This window comes from Labeo rohita, chromosome 14, assembly GCF_022985175.1.
Source record: "Labeo rohita strain BAU-BD-2019 chromosome 14, IGBB_LRoh.1.0, whole genome shotgun sequence".
Lineage (NCBI taxonomy): Eukaryota > Metazoa > Chordata > Actinopteri > Cypriniformes > Cyprinidae > Labeo > Labeo rohita.
The window spans coordinates 25,573,153-25,590,388 of record NC_066882.1 but is presented as its reverse complement, the minus strand read 5'-3'; the positions used below and the strand labels follow the sequence as shown (position 1 = coordinate 25,590,388).

The 17,236-nt window shown below is 35.3% G+C and overlaps 1 protein-coding gene across 2 annotated transcripts in view; it reads left to right on the top strand.

Moving 5' to 3' along the window:
* Nucleotides 1-17,015, top strand: part of LOC127175971 (protocadherin gamma-C5-like) — a 42,558-nt gene extending 25,543 nt beyond the window's left edge. For both annotated transcript variants that reach the window (XM_051127338.1, XM_051127337.1), the window contains exons 2-4: nucleotides 8,100-8,158; nucleotides 13,153-13,250; nucleotides 14,893-17,015. In XM_051127338.1, the coding sequence (XP_050983295.1) occupies nucleotides 8,100-8,158; nucleotides 13,153-13,250; nucleotides 14,893-15,167 (432 nt within the window). In that variant the 3' untranslated portion in view covers nucleotides 15,168-17,015. The remainder of the gene's footprint in view (nucleotides 1-8,099; nucleotides 8,159-13,152; nucleotides 13,251-14,892) is intronic.
* The last annotated feature ends 221 nt before the right edge of the window (nucleotides 17,016-17,236 follow it).

Genomic DNA, 17,236 nt, shown 5'->3' with positions numbered 1-17,236 from the left:
CAGCCAATCAGATTCTTCACTGTTGAGTCACACTAATGGATTTTTTAACTGCGACTCAAAAGTTTGGATATGATTGGATTTTTTTTTTTTTTTTTTAAGTCTTTTTGCTCATCATTTTGTTTATTTTTTATTCTTTTAAAATATAATTTATTCTTTTGATGCAAAGCTGAATTTTCAGCATCATTACTCCAGTCTTCATGGTCCTTCAGAAATCATTCTAATATGCTGATTTGGTGCTGTATTATCAAGTTGTTGCTCAAATTTTATTGGTTCTTATTATGGATGTTGAAAACCACTTTTGCTGCTGCTTAATATTTTTGTGGAAATATTTTTTTGGGGGGATTCTTTGATGAAAAGAAGCTTCAAAAGAAAATATTTATTTGAAATATAGATGTTGTTACATTATAAATGCTTTATTGTTCTTTTGATCAATTTAATACATCTTTAAAAGATTAAAAGTATTGATTTTTTTTTTTTTTAATTATTATTATCTTTACCCAAAACATTTAAATGGTAGTGTAGTATGGTTTCCACAAAAAATATTAAGCACCATTGTTTTAAATACTGATAATAATCATAAATGTTTCTTAGGCAGCAAATCAGCATATTAGAATTATTTCTGAAGGATCATGTGACACTTAAGGCTGGTGTAATGATGCTGAAAATTCAGCTTTGCATCACAGGAATAAATTACATTTTACAATATATTCTAATAGAAAACAGTTATTTTAAATTGTAATATTTCACAATATTACAGTTTTTACAGAATTTTTGATAAAATAAAAACAGCCTTGGTGAGCAAAAGAGATATCTCTCAAAAACATTAAAAAATGTTAGTTAATCCAAACTTTTGACTGGTAGTATGTATATATATATATATATATATATATATATATATATATATATATATATATATATATATATATATATATATATATATCAGATAATGTTTCAGCCTCAGAGCTGGTTATTACTCATGTTGAAACCTCTTTTGTTTTCTCTGAGTTTATTGATGTTTTTAACCATAGTTTTGTTTCATATGAAGCAGCTGGGTAATCTGTTAAATATGCTTCAAGTGTACGTCATAGTGCCATTTTTATGATTTAGTAACAGGCTTCCAAAAGCTGCATCAGACTGGCAGGGTGTGAGTCCTGTGACTAAACAGGAAGAGGGAGGAAGAACAAAGGAGAAAGATGTGGGATCACAAAGGAAAAGCATGCAGATATATTAGGAACAAAAAAAGAAAAGCATTTAGCAGAGTCTGGATGGTGTCAGACAAGAAGGGAGGAGAAAATTAAGCCACAGTAAGGAAAGAGGCTTAGAGTGTATTGGAATAACATGAACTTTGGGATTTTAGAAACATGACTGTCAGAGAGAAAAAAAAAACATTTAGATTAGTGGTTTTCAACTATTTTTGCTTTTACATTGGAGGCAAATTGTTTATTATACAAATGTAAACATAAATGTCTTTGAACTGGAAAAACAAGACAAAAATACTGAGTTTTGCAATGCACTGGTTTAGATGGAACACATGAACAGAAATATTGTGAGTGTTCAGAACAGAAACTCTAAAGCAAGGTTGAAAGAGACATGGATAACAGATGGACAGGAAGAGGAACAGACCGACAGACAGAAATGAGGATCTGGATGGGGGAAGGAAATGGCGGGAAAATGACGGATGGGAAGAGAGAGAGAGAGAAATAGGAAGTAGGTAGTGAAAGAAAGAGGTGGCGGAATAACAGGATTCCAGAGGTCATGCACTGACCCCTGACTTCCTGTTGTGCTGAACTCATGTTATTGATTCCACACTTCTAAGTCATGTGACCTGTTCTGTGTGTCACATCTGGGATATCCCATAGTAAATCTCCACGTAACTGTGAGTCATTTCTCATTTACAAGAACCCTTGTGTGGGGACTTATCAGTTTATAATAGAAAGTTCCTCCTGTGTTTCTGAGGTATGTGAAGCGGTTATTTGTAGAGTTTTGGTCAAATGTTATATGAGTTTGCTGAAACGGAATTCCTCCGTAATCTCATGTGTTTATGTCTGTGGGGGATGAGCCTGAAAAATTGAGGTTTTCCACTTTCTTTCTCCCATTCTCTCCGTTCGGGACCTAATGTCCCATCTCTAAGTCTCTTGAGAGTCGTTCTGTCTCTCGGGTCACTGGGCTGCCATCTGGCTCTGCTATCATGACACGTGCTCTGTGTGTGTGAGGAGGCAGGCATGTGAGTTTCAATAGGGATGGAAGAATCACTATTAGACCTGAGGACAGAGAAAGTGGTGTGTGTGTGTATGTGTGTGGTCCTCCTGATCCATAGCAGATTCTAGACCCACAAGAATGATTTTGATAATCTTGCATTGGATACTCTTCATGGTTTCTTACCCTTTCTTTTTCTTCCATTTTACCATCTTTCTTTCCAACTTTCCTAAAAGTGAATCTCACATAATCTGTCAAAAAAAAAGTCTAAATCATATTGTTTAAAATTTATAATTTCAGAAATGACAACGTCTTGCCTTTTCTTGACAATTGCACAGTCTACATCTATTTTTCATTATTGTAACACATAAAAATTAATTAAAATGTATTTGTAAATGTAAAATATTGAATAATAATCTAAAGATGCTGGGTTATTTTGACCCAACTGGTTCAGTTAACTGTTTTTAGCCAACATGCTGGATTGTTTTAAGTCAGCTATTGTTTAGAAAGTATTATAATGATGGCTTAAAATGCACTGGAAATTAAAAATCACACACAGAATTATAGAGGCAACAGCAATAATCAAAACATGAACATTTGTTATTAAGCAAGAACACCCATAAACAAAAATATAAAACAAATGGACTTTATTTGGCTGAATACAGCATAGTTTACAATATTACATACATTTAAACTCATTTAACAAGCATTTTTTGAAAAAAAAAAAAAAAAGGCTTAAAAGCAGCATTTTAATTTAAGTGTATTCAACCTTTCTCTGTAATCGCTTTTCACCGAAATAGTGCTAATTCTTGTGTCATTGTGATGGGCTGCTGTTTGCCAGAAGAACTATGAACCTCAGAAAATGAACCTTAGAAAACATATTTTAACATCAAATTAAATTAAAGTCAGTATTACAATAAATAAAATCAATTTATGTTATGCAAAAGGTGTTTCCATCATGTGAAAAAAACAAGTAGCCAAGCAGCCTCTCAAAATGACCGCTGCTGTTCTGACGCAGCTGACATCTCATCCTTGTGAGCTGTGTTGCGTAAAATAATATTATTTGCAGCACAGTAAAGACTTTATAAATTAAAATGTATACAAACCTTTATTTCGTTGAAGAAGTGCACCAAATTGACAGTGCTGAGAACTGTTCTTTCTTGAAGAGGATGCAAAAAGCCCACGCTCTGACTGTAACTCAGTACCTGGGTTGTTTCGTCGAAGACAGGTTCAACCGAGTGGTTGGGTATAAAAAATAACCCAATATTTAATAACCTACTAAAAATGACCCAGCAGCTTAGTAACAGAAAAACTACCCAGCACCTGGTTAACAAATATTACAAATAACCCAATAAAATGACCTAACAAGCTGAACCCAGCATTTGGGTGGAAAAAAAAAAAAAAAAAACAGAATTTAAATAGCCATAATTCTTTATCTTTACCTTTTTTTAAATTCTAATTTTAGAAATTTTAATGTGTTCATTTTCATTGCAGTTAAAGGAAAATATGCATTCATTTTTATTTTTAAATGTAAAATACTGATTAGGAATTTGATGAGAAAATATATTTAACTAAAATGTCTTATTTCTTTATCTGTACCTTTTGAAAGTGTAATGTGATCTAAGCATATTTATGTGAAATCCATCTGTTTATATGCCAATATTTATGCTAAAACCACAACTGAATACATGCCAGACAGTTTTATGAGTTGGAAAGGTTCCAAACTACAGCTGACCAAAACACTTCATGCAGTCTAAAGATGTGTTACTTTCTGGATTTGTTGACTTTCTGCAGTCATGTTATGATATGTAAACATATTTCATGCCTTTCTGCCAAATTTGTCCATGTTTTCAGATTAACCCATTTCACTGTGGTTCTCTTTGATCCTGTTGACATTGCTTTTCTCTGAAGCTCTTGTAGTGTCCTACTTTTATTCTGTTTAGGTCTGACTATCGTGATCAGTACAATCAGACCGTGGTTGGTTGGACTAAGTGGTTTTACCGTTTTGCTAGATGGTTCAAGTCAAAAGTGTCCGCTTTTGGTCATTAATTAACTCTGTCAGGGTTTATAGTCAAATGCAACTGCCCTTCTGTTTCTAGTGATAATGTGTGTACAGTTTATACAGAGAGCGGCCTGTAATGTGTTTACATTATACAAAGAAAAATACATCTTTACGGAATCAGGTATCTTCTTGTTCAGTGTGTGTTTCTATTGTGTGGTCAGGATATATGTCACATACAGATGTTTTCCATGTGATCTATGAAAACGGATGTCTTATATAAATTTAGTTTGTTCATTCACAGGATCTTTCAGAGTTGATATACCGACCCAGATGCTCCTGGTTCATGTGTCTGTGCCAGATGTAAAGCTACAGATAAAGACTGAAGGGTTATGAATTATAGTTATAATAAAAGTATATAATTCATTTAAGTAGGCTACTATAGTTTAGTATCTGTAAGGTAAATGTGTGAATTTATCACAGTCCAGTGGCTTGGAATGTGGCTCGTTCAATCAGAATTAAGAGTCAGTCCTGTTTCTTTTATTATAATTTAGTGTTGTTGCTGCTCAAGTTTTAGCATGACTGATTTGAAACACACACTCTGCAATAGTTCAAGTGTGTGTATTTTTATACATACAGTAGGTGTGCTTCATCCTGCTTTAGCATGTGTGCAGAGCATTAGTGTGTTTACAGATGTCACACAGACCTTTAGGCATATTTGGTGTGTGTGTGGTGTTTGGGAGCATGACACATCTATTGTATGTTAGTTGTATAAATATTCAGGATGTAAATATAATTATATGAGGGACACTTCCCACCTGCAACTGTGGCCTTGAGGTAATGTGGCAAGGTCAAATTGTGTGACCTCGTTCTGAATCTTGAACTAAAAATGGAACAGTGAAGTCTTATGGCAACAATGTAACAGTACTGTTGAAAAACAGTATGTGCTATACAGTATATACTCATGAGACACACAAATACCCCATTATGGAAGATTTGGCATTATTTTCTGACATTCCTGCAGGCGAATGTATCCTTCACGCTCACTCGCTCTGAACTGTTTGTGTCCTTGCCAAATGAGTGTTTTGTACACATCAGGATATGCAGGAATCATTACTGTCTGAAAGACTCTGACCCTGAATGTGACTAATGTTGTGATTGTTCTGATTAATCTGATGTGGTTTGGTGTATACATATCTGTGTGCAGAGCGAGGTGTGTTTGTGTTCAGGTCAGAGTCACCTGTGCTCTGTTTGTGAGGTTTAGGATTATATGTTTATGGTTTCCTTGGTTATTTGGCTTTTCTTCGTAAACAAAATTGTTCACTGATTGCATGTTTATTGGTTTACCTGCCTATACTTTCTGACCAAATTTTTTCCCAAAAGTAGTCTTAATTGGGGAAAAGAAGCTATATATTTTTTTTATTTATTTCCCCATTTGTCCCAAAATAAGTACTTTTTTTTCTTCATTTGTTCCAAAATAAGTAAAAAAAAAAACGTTTCCCCTAAAACGCTAAATACTTTTTAATTTAGGTTTACAATTATCAATGTTGGGAAGGTTACTATGGAAATGTAATAGGTCATAAATTACAATTTACCCTATTTAAAATAGCTTTTTTACATTTATATTAATTCATTTATCAGATGCTTTTATTCAAAGCAACTTACAAATAAGCACAATAGAGGCAATAAACTTTCAAAATCCTTAATCCTTTGAAATAAGATTATAATTATTTAATTTTAAAGCACAGCCACCACAAAAACAGACTTTACCTTTACCTCTTTTTACTTTGAGATCATTCTGAGGTTAAACACAGATATAAAATCATAACAAGAAATAATAAATAAAAGAAGTATTTGTAATACTGTAATTTAATTGACCCTTTGCTGGGAGTTTGACTGACAGGCAATCTGACCAATCATAACTCCAAATCTGCCATTTTTGTCCGACAAACAAACCAGACTGGAGAGTAGATTAATGTCAGTGGACTTGAACCTCAAAAATAGTGTGTATTGACGTCTATCTGCGGTTGATGCAGATGCCTTCTGAGGTTCATTCATGTTTACTTCATAATTTAACTAGTAAAGAGGAAGAGATAATTGGTTAACATACTGCTTGAGCGGCACTACAGCAATCTGTCATGAAACAAAACTGTATTTATTGTTTGAACTTCTTACCAAATTACGTAATTTGAAAGCTGAGACTTTGTTTTATACCTAAAGTAACCTGCTCTGTCTTGTCTGTCAGCGCATTGTCGGTTTTCTCTTTGCTCCGATGTATTTTCCACTGCGTGAGAGCATGATGTGTGGCGTGAGACTGCCATGGCTTGTCGGACATAGTAACACTTTTGAAGGAGGACGGGTCTTTGTGAAGGGTCAATTACAGATTTTTACACACTGTAACAGGTTATAGTTACATTTATTTAGTAATTAAGTTACGTAACTTACATAAATTACATTACATGTAACTAGTTACTCGCCAACCTTGATGATTGTGTGTTTATTGGTTAACTTGGTTATACTTTGTGACCAAAATTGTCCCCAAAAGTTGTCTAAATTTAACTCTTTTTACTAGAATTAACTTAAACCTGGCCTGTGTGAGAAAACATGTAACACTATATAAATAAACATTTTAATATAAAATATTTTGTATACATTTATATAAAAACTATACAAACCAACGGTCAGTCCTCATTTATGTAGTTTAGTAGACTTGTGTACATGTTGTTTGTATTCTCTAAACTCAGCTGTTGTTCATCTGGCATTCGTGGGTGTTGCTTTTGATGCAAATATGTGACCCTGGACCACAAACCAGTCTTAAGTACCACAAGTATATTTTTAGCAAATGCCAAAAATACATTGTATGGGTCAAAATAATCTTTAGGATATTCCAGATTTTCAAATAGTTGTATCATGGCTAAATATTGTTATAGCCTAACAAACCATTTATTCAGCTTTCAGATGATGTAGAAATCTCAATTTCAAAAAATTGACCCTTATGACTGGTTTTGTGGTTTTCTTGCCTTTTTGTCTTATTGAAATATCTGACAATATGGAACTAAATGAGCTTTAAATGTTGTTTCATGTGAATTTCTAACCATTTAAGTAACTTTTCTGTCTCTTTGTTTGGCTCTGTCTGTTTCTTTTTCTCTCTGTTTGCTAATTTGGTCTTGATCAATTTGGAAATTCGCCATTTCACCGCACAATAAGAGAATGCAGATGAAAAAGAGTTCAAAGTTCTAGAACAGAAAAGGCTGTTATTATGATGTTTATCTTAATCATGTAAGTATTTTTATTTTGGGGTTTGTGACATTTTAAAGAGATAATATGCAGTGTGTGAGTGTTTGCTATCCTGAGGATGGAATCACAATGGTCTTTCTGTCTTTGGCCCAATTAGTCACAGAGCTTGTTTCTCGCTCACTGGAACAATCCTGGACTCTCTCTAAAAGAGAGAGAGAGTGTGTGTTCACTGAAACGCTTGAATTCCTGCTCATCCCAGCTGCGTTTCAGACGCGCTACCATTATTAATTGCACTGTATTTGTGTGTGTGTGTGTGTGTGTGTATAACCATAATTTATTGAGCACTCATCCGTTTCAAATGAAACCTTTTTAGAAGTCATTTGTCAAAGCTGCTTCTGACATTCATTTAGACTTTATCGTACTCATGTTTCCTTTGGCACTTTGTAATAAAGTGAACAAGTCTCTTGTTCTCATGGTTTTGGTCACATGCTGCGTCCTCAAGGTCACACTGAAGGCCGGCACCGCATACAGGATATGCACTTACATCACTTCTCAGTCCCTATGGCAACAGCGAGGTCACACAAATAGACTTGCAAATGAATGGTGCTGTACTTTTTCTTTCCTTTTTATATGTCATTACTCATGCTTTCCTTTTGTCTTGTTACAGCAAAAACCACCCAGTGCTGACTGGCGTTTCACCCAGAACCAGAGGCCTGGGCCCAGCGGGTGAGTAACACACACACACACACACGTTCCCAAAGATTTGCATTATGTAAAGGCAGAAAGTCACCTCTTTTGAGAGCAAAACCATTTGCATTGAATAAATGGTTAGCACACTGAGGTGCTATGTATGTGTGTGTATAGAATAACAGAAGATGTACAGAAATGAATTTGCATGCAGATTTGCTTGTGTTTAAGAAATATAGGGTGTGTTCAAGCTAGTATTGTGTGTGCTTACTACTTATTGCATATATAGTGCTAGATATCCAAAAAGAAAGAGAGGAGCAAGAAGAGAAAGAAAGTAGCTGTGCTGAATCTTAATGTTCTCCTCTTAACAAAATGGCTGCTGTTTTTCATCGCTTTCCCCTCCACCCCCAACACTTCAGTCTGCCAAGAGAAAGAGAGTGAGAGGCCAGAAAGAGTAAAAGAGGGGGACAGTGAGGTTTATTGCCATGCTAATGCCTGTTATAGTCAAGCATTGTGCTGAAACTGATTGGAACTATTAAGATGCCAAAGGGCTTTGACTATTTCAGTGTGATTGACAGCGAGTCATCCAATCAGATGCTCTTTAGGGGGAGGGGCCCGTCACAGGCAGCCAATAGGGCAGCCAATCTCTCGTGTGCCAGTGTTCACAGTGCATCGGTTTCCATAACACACGTTACACAACACATTCCATCCTGACAGGACCCAGTTTGAAAGAAGCCATTTGGAAGAAATTAAATCTTTTTGTTTAGTTTAATTTGGCAGCACTGCATATATAGCAGCAGGCCCAAAAATCTGTGTGTTGGAAGGGTTATTACACTGTAAAAATTATTTTTCAAGGTTGTAAACAAAACAAAAAAAAAAGATAATTGGAGTATGTTTGGCAAGAAAATACTATTTCAGTCTTTCTGCATTAGGATTTCATGGTTAATTAATTAACTTGTCATTTTTAGAATTATTTGTGAAATTTACTAGCAATTTGAGTCAAAATAGTTTTAAAGTTTCAGTGTATAGTTAACTAAAACTCAAACTATATGAAAATCATGAAACAATGATATAAACTTATAAATAAATATAAATAAAATATTAAAAGAACTTACTAAGTTACCAAGGCAGCATTTCTCATTTTCATTTGGCTAAATAATAATAATAATAGTTACTATAAAATATTCTAAAATATTATATATATAAATATGCTTCTAAAAAATAAAAAACAGAACAAAAATATTGTACTAAAATTATAATAAACACTCATTCAAAATATGAATTAAAATATAGTTTTCAAAACTATAGTATCCCAGTGATGCTAAAATAACACAGTGCTTCAATTTTAAACATATTTACCTTAGTTTCTGCCAAAAAGCCATAGTTAATATCAATCTTTTTTTCAGTTCCTTCAAGTTCCAGCCTACACACGTAAGATGGACGCCGCCGAGCAGGCTGAGGTATTGAAGTGTAGCTAGTGTCCCTGCTCGTTCCTGTAGGATCAGGTTCCTCATTTGAGACTATAGGTGCTGCATTAGTGTCCAATAGTGATGCTGGGGCCCTCAGGGGCCGTCCTGCTCATAGAATAGAATAGAAAGCAGTGTGTAGCGTTGTGTACATTAGTGTATGAGTAGCTTCAGCCTTGTTGCAGTGCATCCCACGGTTTTGGATCCGTGAAGGGAATTGCACAACAAATAATGACGTAATGTCCTTTGTGTAAACATTTGTAAGGGGTTGTATGAATGAATAGCTAAACACAATGGCATCTTAGACCATAACTCATGGTTTTGGACAACTTGCACAACCTGGTCCACGGGAAGTGATTATCTGACCACAGGATGTGATAATGCTGACCGCAGGAAGTCTGATTTCCTGCAAGTTTGATGAGAGGCTGATTGAGGAGAAATGAGCCGTCTTATCTGAATGGGAACTTTTGTCTGTTGTCTCCAAGTCTTGTGCCAGGATATGACAGGTTAACCCGGTTTGCATTGTTCTGTGTGTAAAAGTGGCGATGGTTAAGTGGTTAAAGATCTGAACTGGTGGTCCAAATGTCTCAAGACAGTTTGATCTCTACTGTCAGTACTGATGCATCAAATGAACAGAGTAAATTACTGCTTTCAGATCAGCTCTGGTTCTCATTAGGGTTGTTCCCTCAAAAACAACATCACAATGTTTCTTTCCTCATCTTGGCACTGTGAGTTCATCTCTTTTGAAATGCTTGGCAAAAACAGTGTCTTTCCCTCAAATGTCTGCCCTTCATTCTTTCAGTCTTTCTGTGTTTTTTTTTTCTTCACATGCTTAAACTACATTTTTGTTCTTAAATGTTTTAGACTTGGATTTTTCTTTTTCTTTCTTTCTTGCCACGTATTTCTGTCTTTGAGTTTGTTTTTAGTCGTCCTCTCCCACCCGTCCTGCGGTCGTGTCTTGTATGCAGATGTTGTGCTGTGCCGCTGCGGTTGATTGTCTGATGTCTGTGGTGTTAGACGGTTTTACAGCCGCTGGGCTCATTTAAGACAGGAAGTGAGACCCCACGAGATCCTCAATTCAGAGACAGATGGCTTTTAGCATTAGCATCTCATCCTCTCTCCGTGCTGGAGAGAGTGGTTAGTAATTCATATTTATTTTAATTTTGTCCATACAGACTGTGTGATGGTGGGTTCGGTGGTTTTGTCCTGTTTATGACCTGATTTTTCCAGCATGTGTTCATTTTATTTGGTATGTTTGGTTCAAGTGCTTCAGAACAGTAAACGGCCTGCAGTAACAGCCTGCAGTAAACAATTTAGTTGTTTTATTTTTTTTGTTTGTGTATTAATAATAATGTAATTATTAAAGGATTAGTTTACTCCTGAATTAAAATTTCACGATTTACTCACCTCCTTGTCATTCAAGGTGTTTATGTCTTTCTTTCTTCAGTTAAAAAGAAATCAAGGTTTTTGAGGAAAACAATGGGGACTTCAATGTGGATCAAAGGGGTTGAAGGTCCAAACTGCAGTTTCAGTGCAGCTTCAGAAGTCTTGAACCAATCAGTCATATTTAAAAAAAAAAAAAAAAAAAAATTTACATTTATATACATTTTAATAAAAAAATGCTTGTCTTGCACTAGCTTGATCGCACACATCATTGGAAAGGTCACGTATGGCTCAATATTTACAATGTGAATGTGCAAAGTCAAATGGCCTTTACAAAACAATGTTGGGTAATTTTGAAGTTGGAGAAGAAAGTGAGATGGAGTTTTTTTGCCCTACGCTACCTATTTGAACCGAAGTACACACATGAAAAACTAACCAGATGTGACCTTTCCAACGTGTTTATGTAATGCAGTCGTGGGCGCACATCGCAAAGGTAGTGCAAGACAAATTTTTTATTCATTTTTAGAAAATGACCAATCATTTTGCTACATAAGACCCTTATTCTTTGGCTGGGTTCTTGCAGAGCCCTTTGAAGCTGCAGTGAAACTGCAATTTGGACCCATTGAAGTCCACTATATGGAGAAAAATCCTGGAATGTTTTTCTCAAAAACCTTATTTATTTATTTTTTTTTTAACTGAAGAAAGACAAAATGAACGTTTTGGATGACACGGGGGTGAGTAAATTATCAGGAGATTTTAATTCAGGAGTAAACTAATCCTTTAAGCATTGTTATGCTTTTTTTTTTCAGATTCCTGCACATATTTTTCATGATTCAGTAAAAAAATCCTGCTTTGCATCATAATCATTTTGAGTTGTAAAATGATCTTCACTTTGCTAATAGCACTGATCTAGATATTCTAATCATTCCCACACTGAAGCTTTTTGATCTTTGATATGCACATTTTCAAAAGTTTGGGGTCAGTAAGATCATCATTTAACATTTTTTTTTTTTAAAAGAAATCAATACTTTTACTCAGCAAAACTGCATTAAACTGATCAAAAGTGACAGTAGACATTTATAATATTACAAAAATCTATTTGCTGTTCTTTTCTGGTCTTTTTGGGTTCTCTATTATTCAAAGAATACTGAAAAATAAGTACATCACTGTTTTCACAAAAATATTTGAGCAGCTCTTTATATATATTAACTTTAATATATAAAATTAATTACAAGACATGTTTCTTGAGCAGCAAATCAGCATATTAGAATGATTTCTGAAGGATCATGTGACACTGGAGCAATGATTCTGAAAATTCAGCTTTAATCATAGGAATAAATTACATATTACAATATTTTCAAATAGAACATGTATTTTGAGTTTTTACTGTACACTGTCAGAAAAAAGGTACAATTCTGTCACTGGGGCAGTACCCTAAGACACAAAAGAGAAAAGGTACATCTTTCTACCTTACCTACCCCTAAACAGTACATGTTAGTAGTTTCAAAGTACATATTTTTACCTTTTCACTTTTGTACCTTAGAGTACCACTTCAGTGACCTTTTGAACAGTAGTATGTTACTGGGAACAGGATGAGGAATCTCTATTATTGTTCCCACATGCAGAGACATCCGGACGTTTTCATGAGGAAGAGCGATTTGTCCTTTGTTCAGGTAGCAGTTACTAATTAAGGAAAGTTTTAATATCTTCTTTTAAAGTTTAATTAACACATTATGTCCTGTTTGTGGACCTTTAATCTTCACAACAACATTAATGAAGGTAAATTAATGAAGGTAAATTAGATTTGTTGCTTTTCCGACAGCAAAGCAAGCTTGTGTGTGTGTAATTAGGTGAAATTTAGTGCGATCAGGGCTTTTGTTCACCGTGGATGCAAATTACAGAGTTTTTAAACAAGCCTTTGATCAAGTTGCCGCACATGGAAATGTTCAGTGGTTTCGTGTGCATGTGCTGTAGTTTTCACCAGCTGTTACTGCTCATTCTCCGCTCGTTTTCGTTTTCCAATGTGGTGTAGTGATAAGCAACATGGAGGATTGAGAGTGAGAGTGTGTGTGTATGTTAAATTAGGGCACAAAGCGCCTCACACACTCACTGCAGCTGTTGCTGATAGCAGCAGTACAGAATGGCCTCTGTTTTGCTGACTCCATTTCCTTTTCCTCTCTGCAGGGCTGCCGCCACTCCTGAAGTTGCCGTGGGAACAGGACCCTGGCCCAACCCCCCAACCGAGGCCGAGCAGCTTCAGGCGCTGATGGCCGCTGCTAATGGTGAGAATCTCTCACTTGCTCTTTAATGGTGTCAAGCAATCACTATGCATTGAGATAATGGTTGTAACATGCGAAACATACAGAACAGAATGTTGACTTCATTGGATTGCTATCTGATTAATCAGGCATTTACATCATAATCAGATGAATTTTTGCATAGATATGTTTGTCAAGCATGCATGATGGACAATCATGTAGAATAAGCACATGCACATTCGCAGATGTCCACGTGGGCACACACAAAGCTCAGTGGTCCGTATCTATACAAACCACATCAAAGCTGTTGACACACAGCAGAGTGACATCAGCCTCTCTCATGTTTCCCTTTATTTTCACTGCTGCTGTGACTGAGCAAGAATAAGAAAGAATGTGACTCATCACACATTTACTTAGCTGAACTGTGGTATTTCGTAATTATTTAGACGGACGCTGCTGGTAAATAAAATTAAATTTTAAATTAAATTAAACCATCATACAGTTCTTATTTGATGAATAGAAAGTTCAAAAGTACAGTGTTTATTTGAAATTAAATTTTTTGTAATATTCTAAAAGTCTTTACTGTCACTTTTGAGCAATTTAATACATCATTGCTGAATAAAAAAAAAATAAATTAATTAAGTAGTTAAAAAAAATCTTACTGACCGCAAACTTTTGAACTATAGTTTACATCAGCTTACGTAAAAGCAGACTGGAACAGATTGTTTCGGCCAAATCTCAAAGACACTGAAACAGACACATGAGAAGCAAGTGGAATTATATTATATTATATTTGTTCTCCAAAGACTGAGGACAGATGTTATTGAGTTATTTGGTTCCCGTTAAAAAGCGTCAATGTTTCCACTGTTCTGTCCAGTGCTGTTCTGGGATCAGCCATTCAGCAGGTTTCCATTAACGCTCAGTTTGTTTGAATTTGTTGTTGTTTTTGTACTTTTTTTTTTTTTTTTTTTTTTTTCTTCACTTCTCTAGTTTAAATCTTGTAGTATAAGCTTGGTTGAATAGGTTTACTAAAACTTAATATCTTATGTCAAGTGAAAAAAAAAAAAATAAATAAATAAATAAATATAAAAAGATTGTGAATGTATATTAAGAATGTTGAGATATTTAACCGAAAAACACAACAAAAATACTTTTTTTAGTGTTTGTTTGTTTATTTATTTATTTATCTATGCCCCCACTGGCAGTTTTTTTCTTCTAATTTTAAAGGGATAGTTCACCCAAAAATGAAAATTCTGTCATTAATTTCTCACCCTCATGTCGTTCCAAACCCTTAAGACCTTTGTTCATCTTCAGAACACAAATTAAGATATTTTTAATGAAATCCAAGAGCTTTCTGACCTTGCATAGACAGCAACGCAACTTATGCGTTCAAGACCCAGAAAAGTAGAATTGTTAAAATAGTCCATGTGTCATCCGTAATTTTATGGACTATTTTAACAATGTCCTTACTACTTTTCTGGGCCTTGCTGTCAATGCAAGGTCAGAGAGCTGTTAGATTTCATCAAAAATTGCTTTCATGCAAAGTGACTTGCTTTTTTTGGTGACTATTTGTTTGACAATACACATATTCAAACAAATAATTTCAAAAAGAGCTGTGTGAAATCCTCTCAAAATCACCTAAAAGAAAACTCTCTTTTCTCCCCAGAGGTCAGTGAGGCAACCAACACTCTGGGTCCAGGCACCATGGGTCTGAGCACCCGCTACAGCCCTCAATTCACCCTGCAGCATGTCCCTGATTACCGACAGAACGTCTACATCCCCGGCAGCACCGCCACCCTGACCTCCAACCAGCAGCAACCCCAGCAGGCCCTGCCACCACCACAGGCCGCCGCAGCTATCGCCGTGGCCCAACCTGAGCCGCCAAAAGCCGCCCAGACGCCCGCCAGCAAGAAGAAATCCACCAAGAAGGAGAAGAAGTAGAGAGTCGTAGGTAGATATGAGGTTTAGAAATAGCTGGACGACTCCATTCTGTGCTGTTCTGAGGTTTGCTGGAATCTGTAACTATGTAGAGAAAAATATTAGGGTAAGGAAAAGACAGTATGTCAATGTAAACCCACTTCTAACCGCTTCTTGTCTATTTCACACATGCATTTGTTTTCCTTAAGTACTGTAAAATCGTGTCCTGATTCATTCAGATATTTGGAGAGAAATTAGTTTTTCATTCTCACTTTTGCCAAGTTTATGCAACTTCGAAATGACACTATACTCTTGCGTATATCAAGCCAATAATGTATTTACCACAGTACCGTGATCATGTTAAACTGACATCTGGACAGAAAGAGGAAATGTATTCTTATAACAATCACATTCTTGTTTCTACAAAGACACAGTGTCCATTGCTGTGGATGTTTTAATGTTTGTAAAATGCATCATGATTATGACTTTATTGTTTGCTAAAATACCACTATGGACTTTTTTTTTTTAATTGATTGTTTTAGAAGCATTGACGTAGATGCAAGTCAGGTGATTATTGCTGCATGCTGTTTTTGCGCTATAGATAATCTCCATATCGCCTGACGTCTATAAACACCCGTCTACAACTTTCTCACGGAGGTGATGAACATAAAACCATCCGCTTTTATGATGATTTGTATTTGCTTTCAAAGAATTGATCCCCCTGTGTATCACTGAGCCAGAGTTGGGTTGTTGTTTTTATGTTAACTGAATGTTTTTGGAGCGTTAGTGACGGCCGAGCCATAATGGGAGTGTTGTGAAACCAGTTACTATCCACAAGAGCCTACAGTGGCATATCGTCCTTAGTATTCAGTATTTCCAGGTTATCCTGAAGTGTTGAAGCTCTTTATCAGTGCTGGTTGTAATTAGATGGGTTAGTAATGATACTTTGAGTGAGTATCTGTTGTTTTGATGATGACAAAACCTCCTGACTTTGTCAGTTGCCAGTCGAAGTAGCAATTTCTTAATGCAAAGGCTGAAATTCTGTTAAAATTCAATACCAGATAGGATTGATGCTGTTTGAGGAGGCAACTTGCCATCATTGAATGTACAACAAGCACGGTAACTGTCATTAAAGCTGGTTCTAGAAAATACTTATAATGCAAAGATTCCGTCCAAATGTTGGTTCCTGTTCACTTTCCCTCTAAATACAGCAGTTCTTGTACCATTGGCATGAAGCTCCTTTGTAAATAGAGATCTGCCCTTAAAAACACATGGAACCTTTTCAGATAATCAGCTCAAGAGGAATGGCTTACTACTGGAATGTCATTTTATTTTACAGAAAAAATGCACAAAAATATCAAAATGCAGAAAAAGATGAAAAAAAAAAAACTTTTGACACTCTGTTACCAATGTAGTTCTTTAGTACTATGAAGGCCAACTAACGCACCTGTAAATAAAGAGTTTAACTTTTACTTATAAAAATAAATAGTGACACACTATTAGTCTAGAAGTTGTGATGTTATGCATATATTTTTGTGTTCATCTTCCTCTTTCCCTGTCACTTTTCCATGAAAAGACACAAAATGGAGGGTAAATAGACCTAAAAATCCTCCGTTATTAATTTTGTGCTTTCTGTCGTGCTTACATGTGAGAATGCTTCTTAATGTCTATATGAAGAATCTGAATAGATCTATATCTGTGTGTGTGCGTGTCTGCTGATGCTGTAATCCTGCTGTAACATCTCTGATAAGACGCTTTGATTCCCAGCTCCTGTGTGCTACTTGCATTTTATATGCTAATATTTATATTGCTGTTTTATTTTTGTTTTCTTTTTCCTGAACACTGACATTTCAAATAAAAGTTCTCAAATTATTTGTGGCTTATGTCTTTGTTTTGTTGTTTTTGAATTTACAGACAATAGCACTGTTATATAAGGATGACTCATGTTGCTAGATGGGATATACATAAACCAACATATGTAAATGTATATATACACACATATACATATACATATACATATACATATATATATATATATATATATATACACACTACCGTTCAAAAGTTTGGGGTCAGTAAGACTTGTAATAGTC